The 17,369-nt window shown below is 35.2% G+C and overlaps 1 protein-coding gene across 4 annotated transcripts in view; it reads right to left on the bottom strand.

Annotated features, from left to right (window-relative positions):
- EXOC6 (exocyst complex component 6) overlaps positions 1–17,369 on the bottom strand; it is a 230,351-nt gene that overhangs the window by 159,608 nt on the left and 53,374 nt on the right. For 2 of the 4 annotated variants that reach the window (XM_035025176.1, XM_035025192.1), the window contains exons 5-6: positions 15,035–15,080; positions 4,119–4,271 (exon numbers count right to left, since the gene is read on the bottom strand). In XM_035025176.1, the coding sequence (XP_034881067.1) occupies positions 4,119–4,271; positions 15,035–15,080 (199 nt within the window). The remainder of the gene's footprint in view (positions 1–4,118; positions 4,272–15,034; positions 15,081–17,369) is intronic. The other 2 variants (XM_035025185.1, XM_035025198.1) reach the window with 1 other exon arrangement.

Below are 17,369 nucleotides of genomic sequence, written 5' to 3'. Positions count from 1 at the left end.
ACACAGCAAGGCTATATTCTTAGGCAGAGAACAGAAACCAGAGACCAGACCCTGAATCTTTCTAAAATTTACCCACAAATCTCCTAAGCTTTATATTCCTAAATGCAAGCAAAATTTCCACAATGGATTACCATTCTCTTTTGGTATATATCATGCTATTTTTAAAAAATTGTAGCAGTCATCCATAACCACTGGAAAAATACAAAACTATAAAGGGAAAAATAAAAAGCACCATCTGATACTACCATGTACTAATGACCTCAATTTGGCCCCAGTTACATCCAGTCATATATCTACAACATTTCCAGGTCTGTATGCTCATATCTTATTTAAAAACATATCATGGAAACTATCTTTAACTAAAATTATTCTAGAACAGATTAATATCCTACTTGTAAGGAAAAATGTGATGATGTCCTCATAATTGGGATTTTAAGTATCTGATTTTTTATTTTTTATAAATAAGACTAAAGTAAATTTCTCCCTATATCAAAACCTCTACCAAGATGCCTGCTTTTATAAATATGAGACATTTTTTAAAAAATTATGTGTCATCCCTAAATGGAAAACATGTGACTACTATAATGGTTCTCTGGCCCATAGGGTACAAATTATGTCACTGTTCTTATTTCATTTGCCTTCCCTTGAGCATTTCCAATTCACCAAAGTTTGAACTATCATAGAAGTGGTTACTTCAGTCTCTACTATTCTAAACACAGTGTCCTGCATATAAGAAAAAATTACAAGATACATAAATAAGCATAAAAATGTGATCCAAAAGTAAAAGTCAATGGAAGCATATATACAGGTGGCCTAGACCTTGGAATTAACAGATGAAAACTTTAACTATTATAATGTTATAGACTCTAGGAAGAAAGAGAAGTTAATATGCATTAAGAGATGGGAAATTTTAGTGGAAAAACAAATTACAACAAAGAATCAAATGAAAAAGCTGAAAATAAAATATCAGAATAAAGAACTCTTTCAATGGGCTTAAGAGCAGACTAGATGCAGAAGAAAAAATGATCCATGAATGTGAAGACAACTGAACAGATATTTTGCAAATTGAAACATACACACAAACACACAAAGAATAAAGATAGGACGAATAGTGTCTGAGATCAAAAGAAATAGGCTCAGTAAAGTTTAAGATAGGTTCAAAAAATTACCCAACATGAAACAAAAAAAGAGAGAAAAGGAGGAGTTCTTAGAAATTATGGACGACATTAAATGATCTAACATACATGTAACTGGAGTTCCCAAAAGAAAGGGGAGAGAGAAAATAATGGTGAAGAAATATTTGAAGAGATAAGAGCCCTGAAATTTTCAAAACTGATGAAAGTTATCAACCCCAGATTCAAAATAAGCTAAACAAACCCCCAAGCAATATAACTATAAACCTAACCACATCATAGTCAAACTTATAAAAAAAATATATGGAGGCCAGAGGAAAAAAGACCTAATTGCAAATCTTGTAACACCAATGAGAATGATAGCTGAACTTCTGAAGAGAAACAATGGAGAGCAGAAAATGAAAAAAAAACGTAATATTTAAATTGTTGGGGGGAGGGGACCCTCTGAAAACCCAGAATTCCATACTGATACAAGCTATTGCTCAGAAATAGAAGTAAAATAAACACGTTTCCAGAGAGGCAAAGCAAGAAAATTTTCTTCAGCAGACAGATGTGTAGTATAATAAATACTAAACAAAATTTATCATGTTAAAGTCAATTATGCCACTTAGAACCCTGGATCTGCAAAAAAAGGAAAAAAGAGCAACAGAAAAATTAAGTGGATAAGTATAAAAGAATCTGTTTTAATTATGTGTGTGTGTGTGTGTGTATTACAAGTAAATTACATTAAAACAAAAACACAACAAACAGGATGGGAATAAGTACAATTGTCTTAAGTTGAGGGGCGCCTGGGTGGCTCAGTCGTTAAGTGTCTGCCTTCGGCTCGGGTCATGATCCCAGGGTCCTGGGATCGAGCCCCGCATCGGGTTCCCTGCTCCACGGGAGGCCTGCTTCTCCCTCTCCCACTCCCCCTGCTTGTGTTCCCTCTCTCGTTGTCTCTCTCTGTCAAATAAATAAATAAAATCTTTAAAAAAAAAAATAACATTATTTGAAAGTCAGCTGTGGTGAGTTAAAAATGCATACTGTGCTCTCTAGAGCAGACAATAAAAGGTTAAACAAAGATATATACCTAGTAAGTGAATAGAGTTAGAGATAAATATATATATCCCAAAACAAAACCTCAATCATGAAAAGGAAGGAAAGAAAAAATACATCAAATAGAAGATAATTAATTGAAAAGTCAACCATAATAATAATTACATAAATATAAATGGTCTAGGGGTGCCTGGGTGACTCATTTGGTTGGGCGTCCAGCTTCTGGTTTCAGCTCAGGTCATGATCTCAGATTCGTGGGATTGAGCCCCACGTAGGCTCTGCACTCAGTGGGGAGTCTGCTTGTGATTCTCTCTCTCCCTCTCCATCTGCCCCTCTCCCACTTTCTCTCTCTAAAATAAATAAATAAATCTTTTTAAAAGTTAAAAAAAAAAAGGTCTAAAATGCCATTTGCAAAGTAGAGATTGCCCACTGGATGAAAAAAAGTTAAGACCCAACTATATGCTGTTGATAAGAAACACACTTTAAATATAAAGAGTAGGGTTAAAAGTAAAAGGATGTCAAAGATATACCATGAAACATCCAGCTAGAATAACTAAAATGACTACATCAATACCAGCAAAGTTGAATTCAGGACGCAGAATATTACCAAAGATACAGAAGGACATTTCATGACACAACGTTAGTAAGAATATAAAACAATCATAAATATGAATGCATCTAATAACAGAGCTTTGAAATATATAGAAGAAAATTTGAAGAACTAAAGGGAAAGTAGACAAACTACAAGAGGAGAAAACGTTACATCCCTCTCTTACCCCTGATAGAACTGGCCAGCAAAAAAAACACTAAGGAGAAAGAAAATCTGAACTGCTCTAACACTAACATGACCTAACTGGTATTTCTAGAACACTAAAGCCACAACTGCAAAATACACAGTCTCTTCAAGTACACATGAAATATTCACCAAGACAGATGATATGCTGGGTCACTAAACAATTCTCAATAAATGTCAAAGGTCTGAATTCCTACAAAGTATGTTCACTCATCCAAGAGTATCAAACTAGAAATTAATAATGAAGATTATAACATATCCTAAAAGTCCCCCAAATATTTGAAAATTGAATATACTTGTAAATAAACCAAACCTTTAAAAAAAGGAAAATTAAGGAGCAGCTGGGTAGCTCAGTCAGTTAAGCACCTGACTCTTGATTTCAGCTCAGGTCATGATCTCTGGGCATAGGGATCAAGCCCCATATCAGGCTCAGTGCAGAGTCTGCTTGTCTCTCTCTCTCTGCTCCTCTCCCCATTCTTGCACTCTCTCTTTCTCTCAAATAAATAAAATCTTAAAAAAAAAGGAAAATAAAATATTTTAAACTAAAAGATAATAAAAAACATTTCAAAACTGCACCTAAAGTAGTTCTCAGAGGAAAATTATAACTTTAAATGTTTGTAATACCAAAGAAAGGCATATGGCTGGCTCAGCTGGAAGAGCATGTGACTCCTGATCTCGGGGTTATAAGTTCAAGCCCCATGTTAGGTGTAGAGATTACTTAAATAAATAAATGTTTTTAAAAGCCTAAAAAAAAAAAACCAAAATATTTTTTTTGTCATTTTAGAGTCAATTGTGACATATATAGTATTTGGGTACAACTTAAGCTTTTTAAAATATACTGATTTTCCTATCCTAGAGAAAATGTTTCAATAGAAGTTGAGTTTCATTATAGCTTTTGTTTGTTTGTTCCTTCCATTGATATACTGATGTCTAGGAAATTATAGTCATTTTGAGGGGAAATTATAGTCATTTTAAATTAAAATTCACTTATTTCACAGCATACTTACTGTTCAAATCATTTCAATAAATGATTGAAAATTTTTTAAAAAAGGCATAAAATCATTGTTCTAAATTTCTACTTTGTGAAAACAGAAAAAGAACAAATAAAATCCCAAGTATAACAATGCAAATAATAAAAATAAAAATAGCCTTTTTGCCTGTCCAGACACGGTCTGCCTCCTGCCCTTTGGTTGAGGGGAAGAGCAGAAGGAAGTCTGCAGGTCTGCAGGTCACAGCGGTGCGCCTTGAGGAGAGGACGCCTAGAGCAAACCGCCAGAAGAGGTCCAGACCATCCTGAACATGGAAAAATCCTGAAAAGAAAATGAAGAACAGCCACAGAGCGCACCCAAGACGGAGGACGAGCAGCCTCCTGTGGAGCACTCTCCTGAAAAACAGTCTCCAGAGGAACCATCTTCCGAGGAGCAGTCCTCGGAGGAGGAGTTCTTTCCCGAGGAGCTCCTTCCCGAGCTCCTTCCCGAGATGCTGGTGTCTGAGGAGCGCCCTCCTCAGGAGCGCCTTTCTAGAAGGGACCTTTTTGAAGAGAGCCCTCCCATGGAGCAGCCTCCTTGTGGAGTGGGAAAACATAAGCTAGAAGAAGGAAGCTTTAAAGAGAGGCTGGCTCGCTCTCACCCACAATTTAGAGGGGACATACATGGCAGAAATTTAAGCAATGAGGAGATGATAAAGGTAGCAGAGGAGATGGAAGAGATGAAAAGAGTACGCAACAAATTGATGGTTATGCACTGGAAGGCGAGACGGAACCATCCTTATCCTATTTAATGTGTTCGGCCTTTAATTCTGTTTTGCCTGATATAAGTATTGCCACCTGAAGGTTGTATTTTCTCATATACCTTTCCCCATCAATTATAACTTTTCGCGTGGCTTTATTCTAGGTGATTCACTTGTAACTGGCATAAAATTGGGTTTTCCCTGCCCACAAGCTGCAAGTTTCCCTTTTTCAAACATGAATCTCACCCATTTGCATGAAAAGATGTACATTATATATTGTGAAGTGAAAAATAATTTTTGAAAAGTAAAAATAAATAAATAAAAATAGATAGAAATCAAAGAACAAACTCAAATATTAGATCTTTGAAAATATCCATAAAATTGATAAGCCTCCTGTCACATAAATCAAGGGAATAAAACCACAAATTACTAATATTGGGACTGACAAAGATGAACATTACTACAGGTCCTACAGACATTAAAAGGATGATAGGACAATATTATAAATAAGTTTATGCCAATAAATTCAACAACTCAGATAAAGTGGTCCAAGTCCTTGACAAAACATAAGATAAGAAAACTGACTCAAAAAGAAATAAAGTCTTAATAGCTCAACATCTGTAAAAGTAATGGGATTCATATCAAAATTTTGCCAGCTGGCTTTGCTAAGAATATAGCACTCTGGGCTTATTTCAAACTGATTACTTTTTTCTTTCTCTGTTGGTATTTTTCTGTGATCTTCACTCTGAGAATCTGGTAGGGCTCCTGATGCTAAAATTCATAAGAAGAGTGGTGGACTTCCTGTACCCCCAGGAATTTTTTTTATCTCTGAAGCCAGTATGCTCATTCAACCTTTAAGTATTCCTATCAAGGTCCAGCAGTGGCTTCTGCTCTCAGTAAACTGTGATAGTCTCTATTTGCCTGTCTCTCCAATTCCAGGGGCAGCAGATTGCCCTATGACCTCATTTCTCCAATGGCTCTAAAAAAGGTTTTTTAGGGACACCTGGGTTGCTCAATTGGTTATGCATCTGCCTGTGGTTCAGGTCATGACCCCAGGGTCCTGGGATCGAGTCCCACATCAGGCTCCTTCCTCAGCAGGGAGCTTGCTTCTCCCTCTGCCTGCTGCTCCCTCTGCTTGTGCTCTCTCTTTCTGACAAATAAATAAAAAAAAAAATCTTTTTTAAAAAAAGGTTTTTTATTTTCAGTTTGATTAGCTCTCTTCTTGTTGTAAAGACAGGAGTGATTGCTTCAAAGCTCTTTACATGTGAGATCAGAAACTGTAAGTTCCTTATTTTTATTCTTTCTTTTTCCTTTTTATTAATTTGTAAAAGTTCTTTATATATTGTGGTTATGAGTCCTGTCAGAAAAAAATCTTGCATATGTTTTCTCCTTGCCTATCAATTTTCTTAAAAGTGTATTCTGATGAATAAAATTTTTTATTTGAGGTCCACGATTTCCAATTCTGCATAGTAGCTTTTTGTGATCCTTCTAAAAAATATTTTTGCTTACCCCAGGTAATGTGAAAATATCTTCCTACATTTTCTTATAGAAGTTCTAAGATTCTGGGTGGAGAACAAACACAAGACCCAACTATATGTTGTATAAAAGGAACCACTTTAAACATAACAGAGAGATTAAAAGTTAAGGGATGGAGAAAATATACTATGCTAACACCAATCAAAAGCTGGAGTAGCTATTTTAATTTCAGATAAAGCAGACTTCAGAGCAAGGAAAGTTATGAGAGATAAAGAAAAGCATTATATAATGATAAAATAATTAATCTCTAAAAAGACATAACAATCCTTAATGTGTATGTGACTAATAACAGAGTATCAAAATATGTGAGGCAAAAACTGATAGAACGGCAAGGAAAACAGACAAATTCACTAATATAGTTGAAGACTTCAAAACTCCTCTAACAGTAATTGACAGATCCAGCAGGCAGAAATTCAGTTAAGAATATGCTTGAACTGGGGCGCCTGGGTGGCTCATTCGTTAAGCGTCTGCCTTTGGCTCAGGTCATGAACCCACAGTTCTGAGATTGAGCCCCACGTCCAGCTCCCTGCTCAGTGGGAAGCCTGTTTCTCCCTCTCCCACTCCCCCGGCTTGTGTTTCCTTTCTTGCTGTGTCTCTGTCAAATAAATAAATAAAATCTTTAAAAAAAAAAGAATATGGTTGAACTGAAGAGCGCCATCAATCAACTGGATTTAACTGACATTTATAGAATACTTTTCATCCAACAACAGAATATATATTCTTTTCAAGCTCACATAGAAAATTCACCAATATAGGGGCGCCTGGGTGTCTCAGTCGTTAAGCGTCTGCCTTCAGCTCAGGTCATGATCCCAGGTTCCTGGGATTGAGCCCCACATCGGGCTCCCTGCTCTGCGGGAGGCCTGCTTCTCCCTCTCCCACTCCCCCTGCTTGTGTTCCCTCTCTCGCTGTATCTCTCTGTCAAATAAATAAAATCTTTAAAAAAAAAAAAAAGAAAAGAAAATTCACCAATATAGACCATATTCTGGGCTATAAAACACACATCAACAAATTTAAAAGAATAAAAATCATATAAAACTAACATCATACTTAATGATGAGAAACACAATGCTTTTCCCCACGAGATCAGAAACAGGCAAGGATGTTCCTCATCATCACTCTAATTTAACGATCATACTGATATTCATTGCTAATCCAATAAAACAAGAAAAAGAAATAAAAGGTAATCATACTGGGAAGAAAGAAAGAAAAGGCTTGTCTGCAGATAACATTATTATCTATGTAGAAAATTCCAAAGAATAGGGGCGCCTGGGTGGCTCTGTCGTTAAGTGTCTGCCTTCGGCTCAGGTCATGATCCCAGGGTCCTGAGATCAAGCCCCGCATCGGGCTCCCTGCTCAGCGGGAAGCCTGCTTCTCCCTTTCCCACTCCCCCTGCTTGTGTACCCTCTCTCGCTGTGTCTCTCTCTGTCAAATAAATAAATAAAATCTTTAAAAAAAAAAGAAAAGAAAATCCCAAAGAATCAACTAAAAAAACACCCAGAACAGTAAGTGATGATGGCAAGGTTGAAGAATACCAGGTTAACATACCAAAGTCAATCGCCTTTCTGTAAACCAGCAAGAAACAACTGCCGATTTGAAATTAAAAACACAATACCATTTACTTTAGCACCAAAAAACAAATTATGTATAAATCTAACTAAATACATACAAGATCTATATGAAGAAAAGCACATAACTGATTAAAGAAATCAAAGAAAATCTAAATAAATGGACAGATATTCCATATTCATGAATGGATTTCAGAAAAATTAACTCATAATGGGTCAGAGACATAAATGTAAAACACAAAACTCTAGAAATTAACATAGGAGAAAATCTAAATGACCTTGGGTTTGGCAATGAATTTTCAGAAACACCACCAAAGCATGATCTATGGGAAAAAACTAGTAAGCTGGACTTCGTTAAAATTAATAATTTTCTGTTCTAAAAAGACACTGTTAAGAGAATGAAAAGACAAGCCACAGAATGGGAGAAGATATTTTCAAAACATTTAACTGATAAAGAATTAGTATATAAACTATACAAAAGGGCGCCTGGGTGGCTCAGTTGGTTAAGCGACTGCCTTCAGCTCAGGTCATGATCCTGGAGTCCCGGGATCGAGTCCCGCATCGGGCTCCCTGCTCGGCAGGGAGTCTGCTTCTCCCTCTGACCCTCCTCCCTCTCATGCTCTCTGTCTCTCATTCTCTCTATCTCAAATAAATAAAATCTTTAAAAAAAAAAAAAAACTATACAAAAAACACTTAAAAGTCAGCAGTAAGAAAACCACCAACCAAATTTAAAAGCACACAAAATATCTGAAGAGATAGCTCACCAAAGAAGATATACAGATAGCAAATAAGCATATGAGAAAATGCTCAACATCACATGCCAATAGGAAATTGCAAATTAAAGTGAGATATTACCTACATCTATTAGAATGGCTAAAATCCAAAACGGTGACAATACCAAATCCTGGTGAGGGTGTGGAGCAACAGAACGTTCATTCATTATTATTGCTGAGAGTGTAAAATAGTAAAACCACTTTGATAGACAATATGGCTGTCTGTTATAAAGCTAAATATAGTCTTTCCAGGGATGCCTGGGTGGCTCATTCGGTTACAGGTCTGCCTTCAGCTTGGGTCATGATCCCAGGGTCCTGGGATCAAGTCCTGTATTGGGCCCCTCACTCAGCAGGGAGCCTGCTTCTCCCTCTGCCTGCCCCTTCCCCTGCTTGTGCGCACTCTCTCTCTCTCTCTGACAAATAAAATCTTAAAAAGAAAAAAAAGCTAAATATAGTCTTTCTGTATGATCTAGCAACTGTACCACTAGGTATTTATCTAAATGAATTAAAAAGTTATTCCACACAAAAACCTGAACACAAATGTTTACAGCCGCATTATTCATAATTGCCAGAAATTAGAAGCAACCAAGATGTCCTTCAACAGGTGAATGGATATATAAACTGTGGTACAACCATATAATGCAATATTATTCATCAATAAAAAGAAATGAGCTATCAAGCCACAAAAAGACATGGAGGAACCTTAAATGCATATTGCTAAGTGAACAAGCTAGTCTGAATATGACATATACTGTATGATCCCAACTACAGGACATTCTGAAAAAGGCAGAACTATAGAAACAGTAAAAAGGGGCGCCTGGGTGGCTCAGTCGTTAGGCGTCTGCCTCCGGCTCAGGTCATGATCCCAGGGTCCTGGGATTGAGCCCCGCATCGGGCTCCCTGCTCCGCGGGGAAGCCTGCTTCTCCCTCTCCTACTCCCCCTGCTTGTGTTCCCTCTCTCGCTGTCTCTCTTTCTGTCAAATAAATAAACAAAATCTTAAAAAAAAAAAAGAAACAGTAAAAAGGTCAATGATTGGCAGTGGTTGGGGTGGGAGGGGAAGGGATGGGGAAAGAGATGAAGCACAAGGGATTTTTTAGGCAGTTAAGCTATTCTGTATGATACTGTCATGGTAGATATGACATTATGCATTTGTCAAAACTCTCTGTACAACACAAAAGAGTGAACCCTACTGAAAACTCTGGAGTTAACAACATGTCAATACTGGTTCATGAACTGTAAGAAATGTATTACACTCATGCATGAAACTGTGAGGAGAGGAAGGTATATGGGAACTCTGTATTTTCTGTTCAATGTGTCTCTAAACCTAAAATTATAAGCAAAGGACTTGGACAGACATTTTACAAAAGAAAATACACAAATGGCCAAATAGCAAATGAAAAGGCCCTCAACATCAGTCACCAGAGAAATGCATTTTGGAACCACCATTTTACATGTACCAAAATGGTTCAACTAGAACAGAATGACAATACTGTATGTTGGCAAAGGATGTGTAGTATCTAAAATTCTCACTGCCAATGGGAGTATAAAATGGTACAACCATTTTGGAAAACTATTTAATGTTCTCTTATAAAAGGCAGCCTACAGGGCGCCTGGGTGGCTCAGTTGGTTAAGTGACTGCCTTCGGCTCAGGTCATGATCCTGGAGTCCCAGGATCGAGTCCCGTATCGGGCTCCCTGCTCGGCAGGGAGTCTGCTTCTCCCTCTGACCCTCCCCCCTCTCATGTGTTCTCTCTCATTCTCTCTCTCTCTCACAAATAAATAAATAAAATCTTAAAAAAAAAAAAAAAAAGGCAGCCTACATCTACACTATACCCCAGCAATTCTACTCCTACACATATATTAAAGAGAAATATAAACATCTGCCTACAGAAAGACTTGTCTGCTAATTTTATGACAGCCTTATTCATAATACCTCCAAACTGAAAACAATCCAAATACCCACCAACTGGTAAACAGATAAAAAACTTCTTAGAACTGAATACTACTCAGCAATGAAAAGAAACAATTCGTATTTGCAATAACATAGATGAATCTCAAAACATTTGGAGTGAAAGATACTAGACAAGAAAAATAAATACATTCTATGATTCCATTTATATAAATTCTGAGAACATGTGATAGAAATCAGAATATGGTTATCTGTGGAGGGAAGGAGGAATCGACTGAGAAGGGGCATAAAGCGGTGATGGAAATGTTCTATATCTTGTTTGGGTGGTAATGATCAGAAGAGAGTATGAGAAAAGTTTTTGGGATAGAAATAATGTTCAAATCTTGATCTTGGTGGTTATAAAGGTGTATTCGCTTTTTAAAAATTCATGGAGCTACAGACTTATGATTTGTGTATTTGGGTCTAAAAAATTGCTAAGCAAATAACTTAAAAAATAAAAAACTGCACCACAGAGTAAATATTTTACAACACATTTGACAGAAAAGGGGCCAATCCCTGAAATAAGCAAAGATTTTAAGCCTGTTTCAGACATGTTAACTTGAGATAGTGGAATGTCCATGTGAAAAGATTCAACAAGAATCAGAGATGTCAAAACCAAGCTTGAGATTCGAGATTCAGATTTGGCAATCAGTGGAATATAAATCCAGATATTTTAACAAATGTGAAGTGATATTAACTAACAAAAAACATTTTTTTTTTACATTTTACAAGTCAAACCAAATATACCTGTGGGCCAGTTTGACTCTGTGGGTTGCTAATTTGCAACCTCTAATGATCACCAGGAATAACATCTGCCCATGCCCTTCATTTTATTACCCCATATGAATATTTATCTTAACAAAAATATGGCAGAGCACCAGAAGTGGGGTCCTAAATATTTAGTGTGACGGCAGCCTGAACATGCTTTTTAACCTTGACTCCTTGAAACTCCAATAAAATGAGATTTTTCTTTAAAAGCATAAGCCTACACAGATGAAGAGAAAAGGAGAAGAGAGAACAGTAAAATTAAAATTTTAGAATGTGGAAAGCTGACGGATATGTGGTAAAACAAACAAACAAACAAACAAAACTCAGCGGATCTGAGAAAACTGAATTCTAAGCCAATAGTTGAGAAACCAAGAATAAACTTATTCTCTAGAGTATCTAAAATGTCAAGAATTGATAGGAATCCCACTACTTATGGAAATGAGAGTGAAAGGAGGGCTAAAGTAAGGAATATTGGTTGATAATCTTTTTAAGCAGCAAACTCCACTCCAGTCATCTGAGCAACAATCATTCCCCATTTTGGCAAAATACTAAAGAGACTAAAACAGATAATCTCTGAATAGGGTGGGGAGACCACCCAAGGTTGAAGGCAATAGTACTGATCTGAAAACAAGAGGATTAGTAGAGCCTAAATATATACTAAATGCCCTCTTCCCCAACTCAGATCCCAGAATGCTGGCAGTCAGGTCTTTACCTTCCAGACAGGAGACGGGAGACAGGACAAGTCTCCTCTAGGGAATCTGAGCAGCCCCAGAAGAAATACCTCCAGATATTAACACCAAAGCTTCACCAACTAAACAGCCCAGCTAGATAAACTCACAATCAACAAGTCCCACCCACATACCTAGAGCTTCCAATCGGCGTCTTATGTCCACTACCACTTAAATATGAGTAGTCAACCAAGGAATTACCTGACATCTGAGAAACACCCCTACCAACAAAGTCAGAGAGTAAAAATAAATAAATAAATAAATAAATAAATAAATAAATAAATAAATAAATAAATAAATAAAAACTGGGGGGAAAACTTAGTGCAAACAAACTATATGCAAGGAGATACATAAATACATACATCTAAAATCTCACAGAGGTGAAGACAAAATACTGTTAACAGTAAATCAAGAACAGTTACCTTAAAAAAAAAAAGAAAATGAAGGAAAAGAAATATTTGGAGATCAAAAAAGTTCTTAGAAATTAAAAATCGGAGAGCAGAAATGAAATAAAATCAGCATTATTTTAGGAAGATAAAAATAAAGAAATATCCTAGAAGCAGAGCAAGGAGTCAAAAAAATAAAAATTGTTAAAGAGAAAAGAAAATCAGAGGACCAGTCTAGAAGATTAAACATCACTATCTGTACTGGAATCAAGTAAACAGAAAGAAATAAATAATTCAAAAAAATTTCCTAGATCTTAAAGACATTATCAGATCAAAGAACAGTTTCCAGATTAAATTCCAGACAGGTTCACCAAGTACCCAACACAATGGAAGTAAACAGGCCCATATCAAAGCACATCACCAGGAAATTACAGACCACACAAGAAAAGATTCTAAAACAGAAAAAAAGGTAGGTTACAAACTAAAGATGAGAAATTAGAATGGCTTCAAACTTCTCAGTTACAACCCTGGAAGGCTAGAGGGCATGAGAGAAGTGTCTGGGGTGGGAGTTATTAGTAAGCCCACCTAGCAAGCAGGTCTGTTTCTAAATACCGTTACTAAAAGGAGTTAGGGTACCTTGGAAAATGGCTATTTCTAGGTCTAGGGCAAGAAAAGTACAATGTGAGCGTGGAACATATTATTGTGTGATAACCAAGAAAGTATTCAACGACAAATGAGGACACAGAAATTGGCTTGAGGGGTTCCCCTAACCAAATGTAGTAAAATTTGAGCATAAAAAAGAATAATGAAAACAGATTATAACACACTTATTAAAAAAAAAAAATCCATGAATCTATAGTGATAATCAGATAAAGAAGATAAAAAGAAAAGGGAAATAAAAAGGAAGAGCTTAAAAAAAGAAAAGCTCTTCTTTATATTAAGAAAGACAGCTAATAAATGTCAAAGGAATGACAGAATTATAAATTCACCATTTTGTAACCCCAAATATAATAGCTGATTAAAGCAAGAGGGGCACCTGGCTGGCTCAGTCAGAGGAGCATGTGACTCTTGATCTTGGGGTTATGAGATCGAGATCCACCTTGGGTATGGAGATTACTTAAAAATAAAAAAAAAATTTAAATCTAAAGCAAGAATCCTAAAACCAATGAGTGAAAGGTTGTTAAGGAAACAGGACTCAAAATATCACCCCACAGATTATTTAGTAATTGCAAAGAGAAAAAGATACTTTTTCAAGTGATCTGATAGACATCCTCTTAATCAAATGATCAAATTTAGCATAACCTAGAGACAATCTAACAGTATATGCCTTTTGATTTCATACAGTGATACAATATCACTTACGTCATACTCATACCAAAAACAGTTAATCTGAATCTAATCATGAGAAAATAATTAAATAAATACAAAATGTCCTGGTCGACAAGACAACTGACCCTGGACCCTTTCATGAAAAACAAAGAAAGGCAGGAAGACTGTTCTAGATTAAAGGGACAAAAAAGTACATATCAACCAATGTTTCAGGGAGGAAATGAAGGTACAAGACATCTGGGGCATAAATGGGGAAATCTGAATATAAATATCAGATGTTACTGAAAAAATATATAATGCTCCAAACTGGAAAATAGTGAAGAAACGTTAAAAGTTAGTTATTTAAAGACATAAATGTAAATACAAAAATAATGCCTTAAAGGAGGTAAAAGTTTTTGCCCTTAGCAAGAAGGAATGGTGAATGGAAAGCAGGGATGATGATGCCTGTTTTTCTGCAATAAATACATAGAACTATATTATCTAGATCTTTAAAATATAAGGATGTACAACTTTGGTAGAGAAAGAGAATATATATATACACATACATACATATATATATATAAATAAAAGACTTTCAGGACAGTTTATGGTTTGTGTATTAAGAAGGAGAAAATAACTACTAATTAGTATGAATTGGTAAACGCCAATAAAATTCAATGTTTAGCACTATAAAGCAGGACATACACAGATCTTTGAGTATAGATTTGTACATAATGTACTGTGATAATTAAGCAATTATTAATAAACTAAGAGGAAACCATTATTTCCCTATTCCAAATGTAGAATATTCTCATTTATTTTGATTTTTCTATATTACTTTAAAATTGTTCATTTTTAAAACATTTTAAACATTACATCTAATGATAATCAATAAACTACTTCAAATGATTTTCCATTTGTCATGTGTTCATTTGTGTTATAAAACAGAACATGATCTACAGTGGCTCAGATTGTCAAAATTTAACTACCCATATTGCTTTCACTGTGGTCCCACTATACACACTTAGCCTTTGATTATAAGCAATGTTCACATGGAAGCTAATCAATATTTTTTCATTCCTGTTCAGTTGTCTATTTGTCCTTCAACAATATCATCAATCTTTGATTTCACTTATAAAGGACAAGGATCCACAAATAAATGGCTAAGAATTGCTTTATTAGATGATTTTGATGGGCAAACTGCATGAAAAAAGAATAAAGGTAGAAAGCAAAAGTTCACATGTCTCACTATAATTTATAGTAAGTTTATCCATGCTTTCTTTAATAGAAAAATAAAAGATTCTTATTAAAAACAGGAAAGAAACCAACTCACCTTTTTGCACTCATCTGTTCTTTTAGCTTACTGTACATTTCCAGCACTGCATTAAAAAATATAACTTATTTTAGCTTTCAAAATTTAGATGAAAAAATTAAAGCAGGAAAGAACCTATTATAAATTCATTAATTTTCTCTATACTTTAATTCAGGCTTATATTTTCAAATAAAATTTTATACATTGAGTAAATAAAAACATTTTAATGTCCTCATAGATTGAACATTACATTATATATATGAAGACATTATCTGGAATTTGGAACACTTTCATATGCTGATACCTATAATTGAAACATTAACCTACTAACAATTAATCATATTCAGAAACTTAATAATATCTCTTCCCTGTAGTGGAATTGAAGTTTGGACTTTAGTTATTCAAGAGACAAAGTTGAGTAAGTGAGATTGATTAATTTTGATTCAATATATCAAATAAAATACATATACCCAAAATATACCAAACACAACTGTGTTATAACTCACTAAATAAAATTTTACACCAAACTGACAAAGAAAAAAAAAAAACCTCAAGTTTACAAAGATTAAATTATAATAAAACCATAAATAAACATAACAAATCAACTTCGTTTTATCATTTGTATTATAGACTCAGAAATGCAATTATTCAATAGAATTGTTACAAGCTTCAGCAAGATGACACACTGCCACCAAAAAGGTTTTAATGCAACTATGTAGATTACCATTCATCCTTAGGAGAATTTCAAAGTATAAAGTGAGTAAATTATCATTGGCTCATCAAGCCAGCTCATATTTTCACAGATCGGAGAGACAGACAACACTTGTTTCCAGGCTGTCTATTTTGGCTACTTCCCAGGGGTCTTCAAGTTTACAGAAGATATTTAGTTCACTTGTCTGAAAACCATAAAGCTACAATGGTGGCAACAGTGAACTACCCTAACCCTGTGAACCCTTTGTATATCTCTATCACAGCCCTTATATTGTAATGCAGTATTTCTCGCATTTTCCAACCAAAGCATTAGAGTAAACACATAACCTGGGAAAAAGCCTAAAACTGCTGCTTAAGTATAAACTTTCTTTAAAGTCTCCAGTTTTAGCTCAATAATTTATGTAACTTTCATATCTATCTTATTTCCATATAAAAGTAATGCTCTCCTCAAAAATAATCAAGTAAAACTAATGTACCAGGAAAATGCATTGTTTACCCTATGACTTTTTTTTGATTTTGTTTTTATTATGTTATGTTAATCACCATACATTACATCATTAGTTTTTGATGTTACCCTATGACTTCTTATATCTTCTCATACCCCTTCTAATCCAAGGAAGAGTTAGGCAATTATACAATAATAAATAGCTCATTTATCTTTATTCACATTAAATTGTAGGATCCTTCAGAGCTTGGACTGTGTCATTTTCAACTTTATATTTCCAATATCTACCATAATGGCTGACAGAAAAAAGTATTTCCAAGTGGATAATTTGATAGAAGGCTAGATGGAGGAAAGGAAGCAGTTCTCAATGTGGCTATTAGGAACACAATGTTTACATGAACTCAGATTGCCTGTCCAGCCTTGAAAGCAAAGACAGTAGCAGTAACAAAAGTCTAATCTCTACTTCCCTTTATTTCTCTATTCCAACCCCGCCCCCCAGGGGAATAAGCTGAATTCAGCTCTTTCTCATTCCACCAGTCCCCAATTTTTTAGGCTTATTACCATTCAGGGACAAAGCAATCAAACTTAGAGACTGTCGTCATGGCTACTTCAGTGTAACTGATGGTGGCAAAGAGGTATTATTAAACATTACTATAAGAAAGTAGGTTTCTCAACCTTGAAACATAATAAGCAGACATTTTATTTACTCAAAGTTAATGTGCAAATATCCAGGGACCAGAGATAAAACTGAATAGAATTTCAGTGATTCTAAAAAAAAAAGAAAAGTTATTCTCACAAAGTCAGAAAACAATGTTTTTTAGTTAATAAAATCTGCTGACAATTTTAACATACAATTTGTGTTCTAAGCTAAATTTACATTATATAAATATCATACAAAGCATCTCATTCTATTCCCCTGGACACGGAGGTTCAGGGTCCTTCCTAAAAAAATAAATTTAAAAAATCGGACACTAAGATGGATTCAGCTTACTATATGAAGAAAAAGATGACATACGTTTTGGCTTCCTTTTGTTTGAACAGGATACATAAAGGGAAAGAAAATACAGGTGAGTTTCTTCAGAATTTATTTGATGTCCCAGTAATATTTTAGCCATAAGAGAGAGATCAAAAACTCAGAAACCAAAAAAGTCAGTTTTTCCAAAATACAGGAGTAAGGCAAGACCAAAGAAGGGAAAAGAC

Source organism: Mirounga leonina, unplaced genomic scaffold, assembly GCF_011800145.1.
Source record: "Mirounga leonina isolate KUSES-001 unplaced genomic scaffold, KU_Mleo_1.0 Mir_114, whole genome shotgun sequence".
Classification (NCBI taxonomy): domain Eukaryota; kingdom Metazoa; phylum Chordata; class Mammalia; order Carnivora; family Phocidae; genus Mirounga; species Mirounga leonina.
The sequence above is the reverse complement of the archived record's forward strand: the minus strand, read 5'-3'. Positions and strand labels throughout refer to the sequence as shown.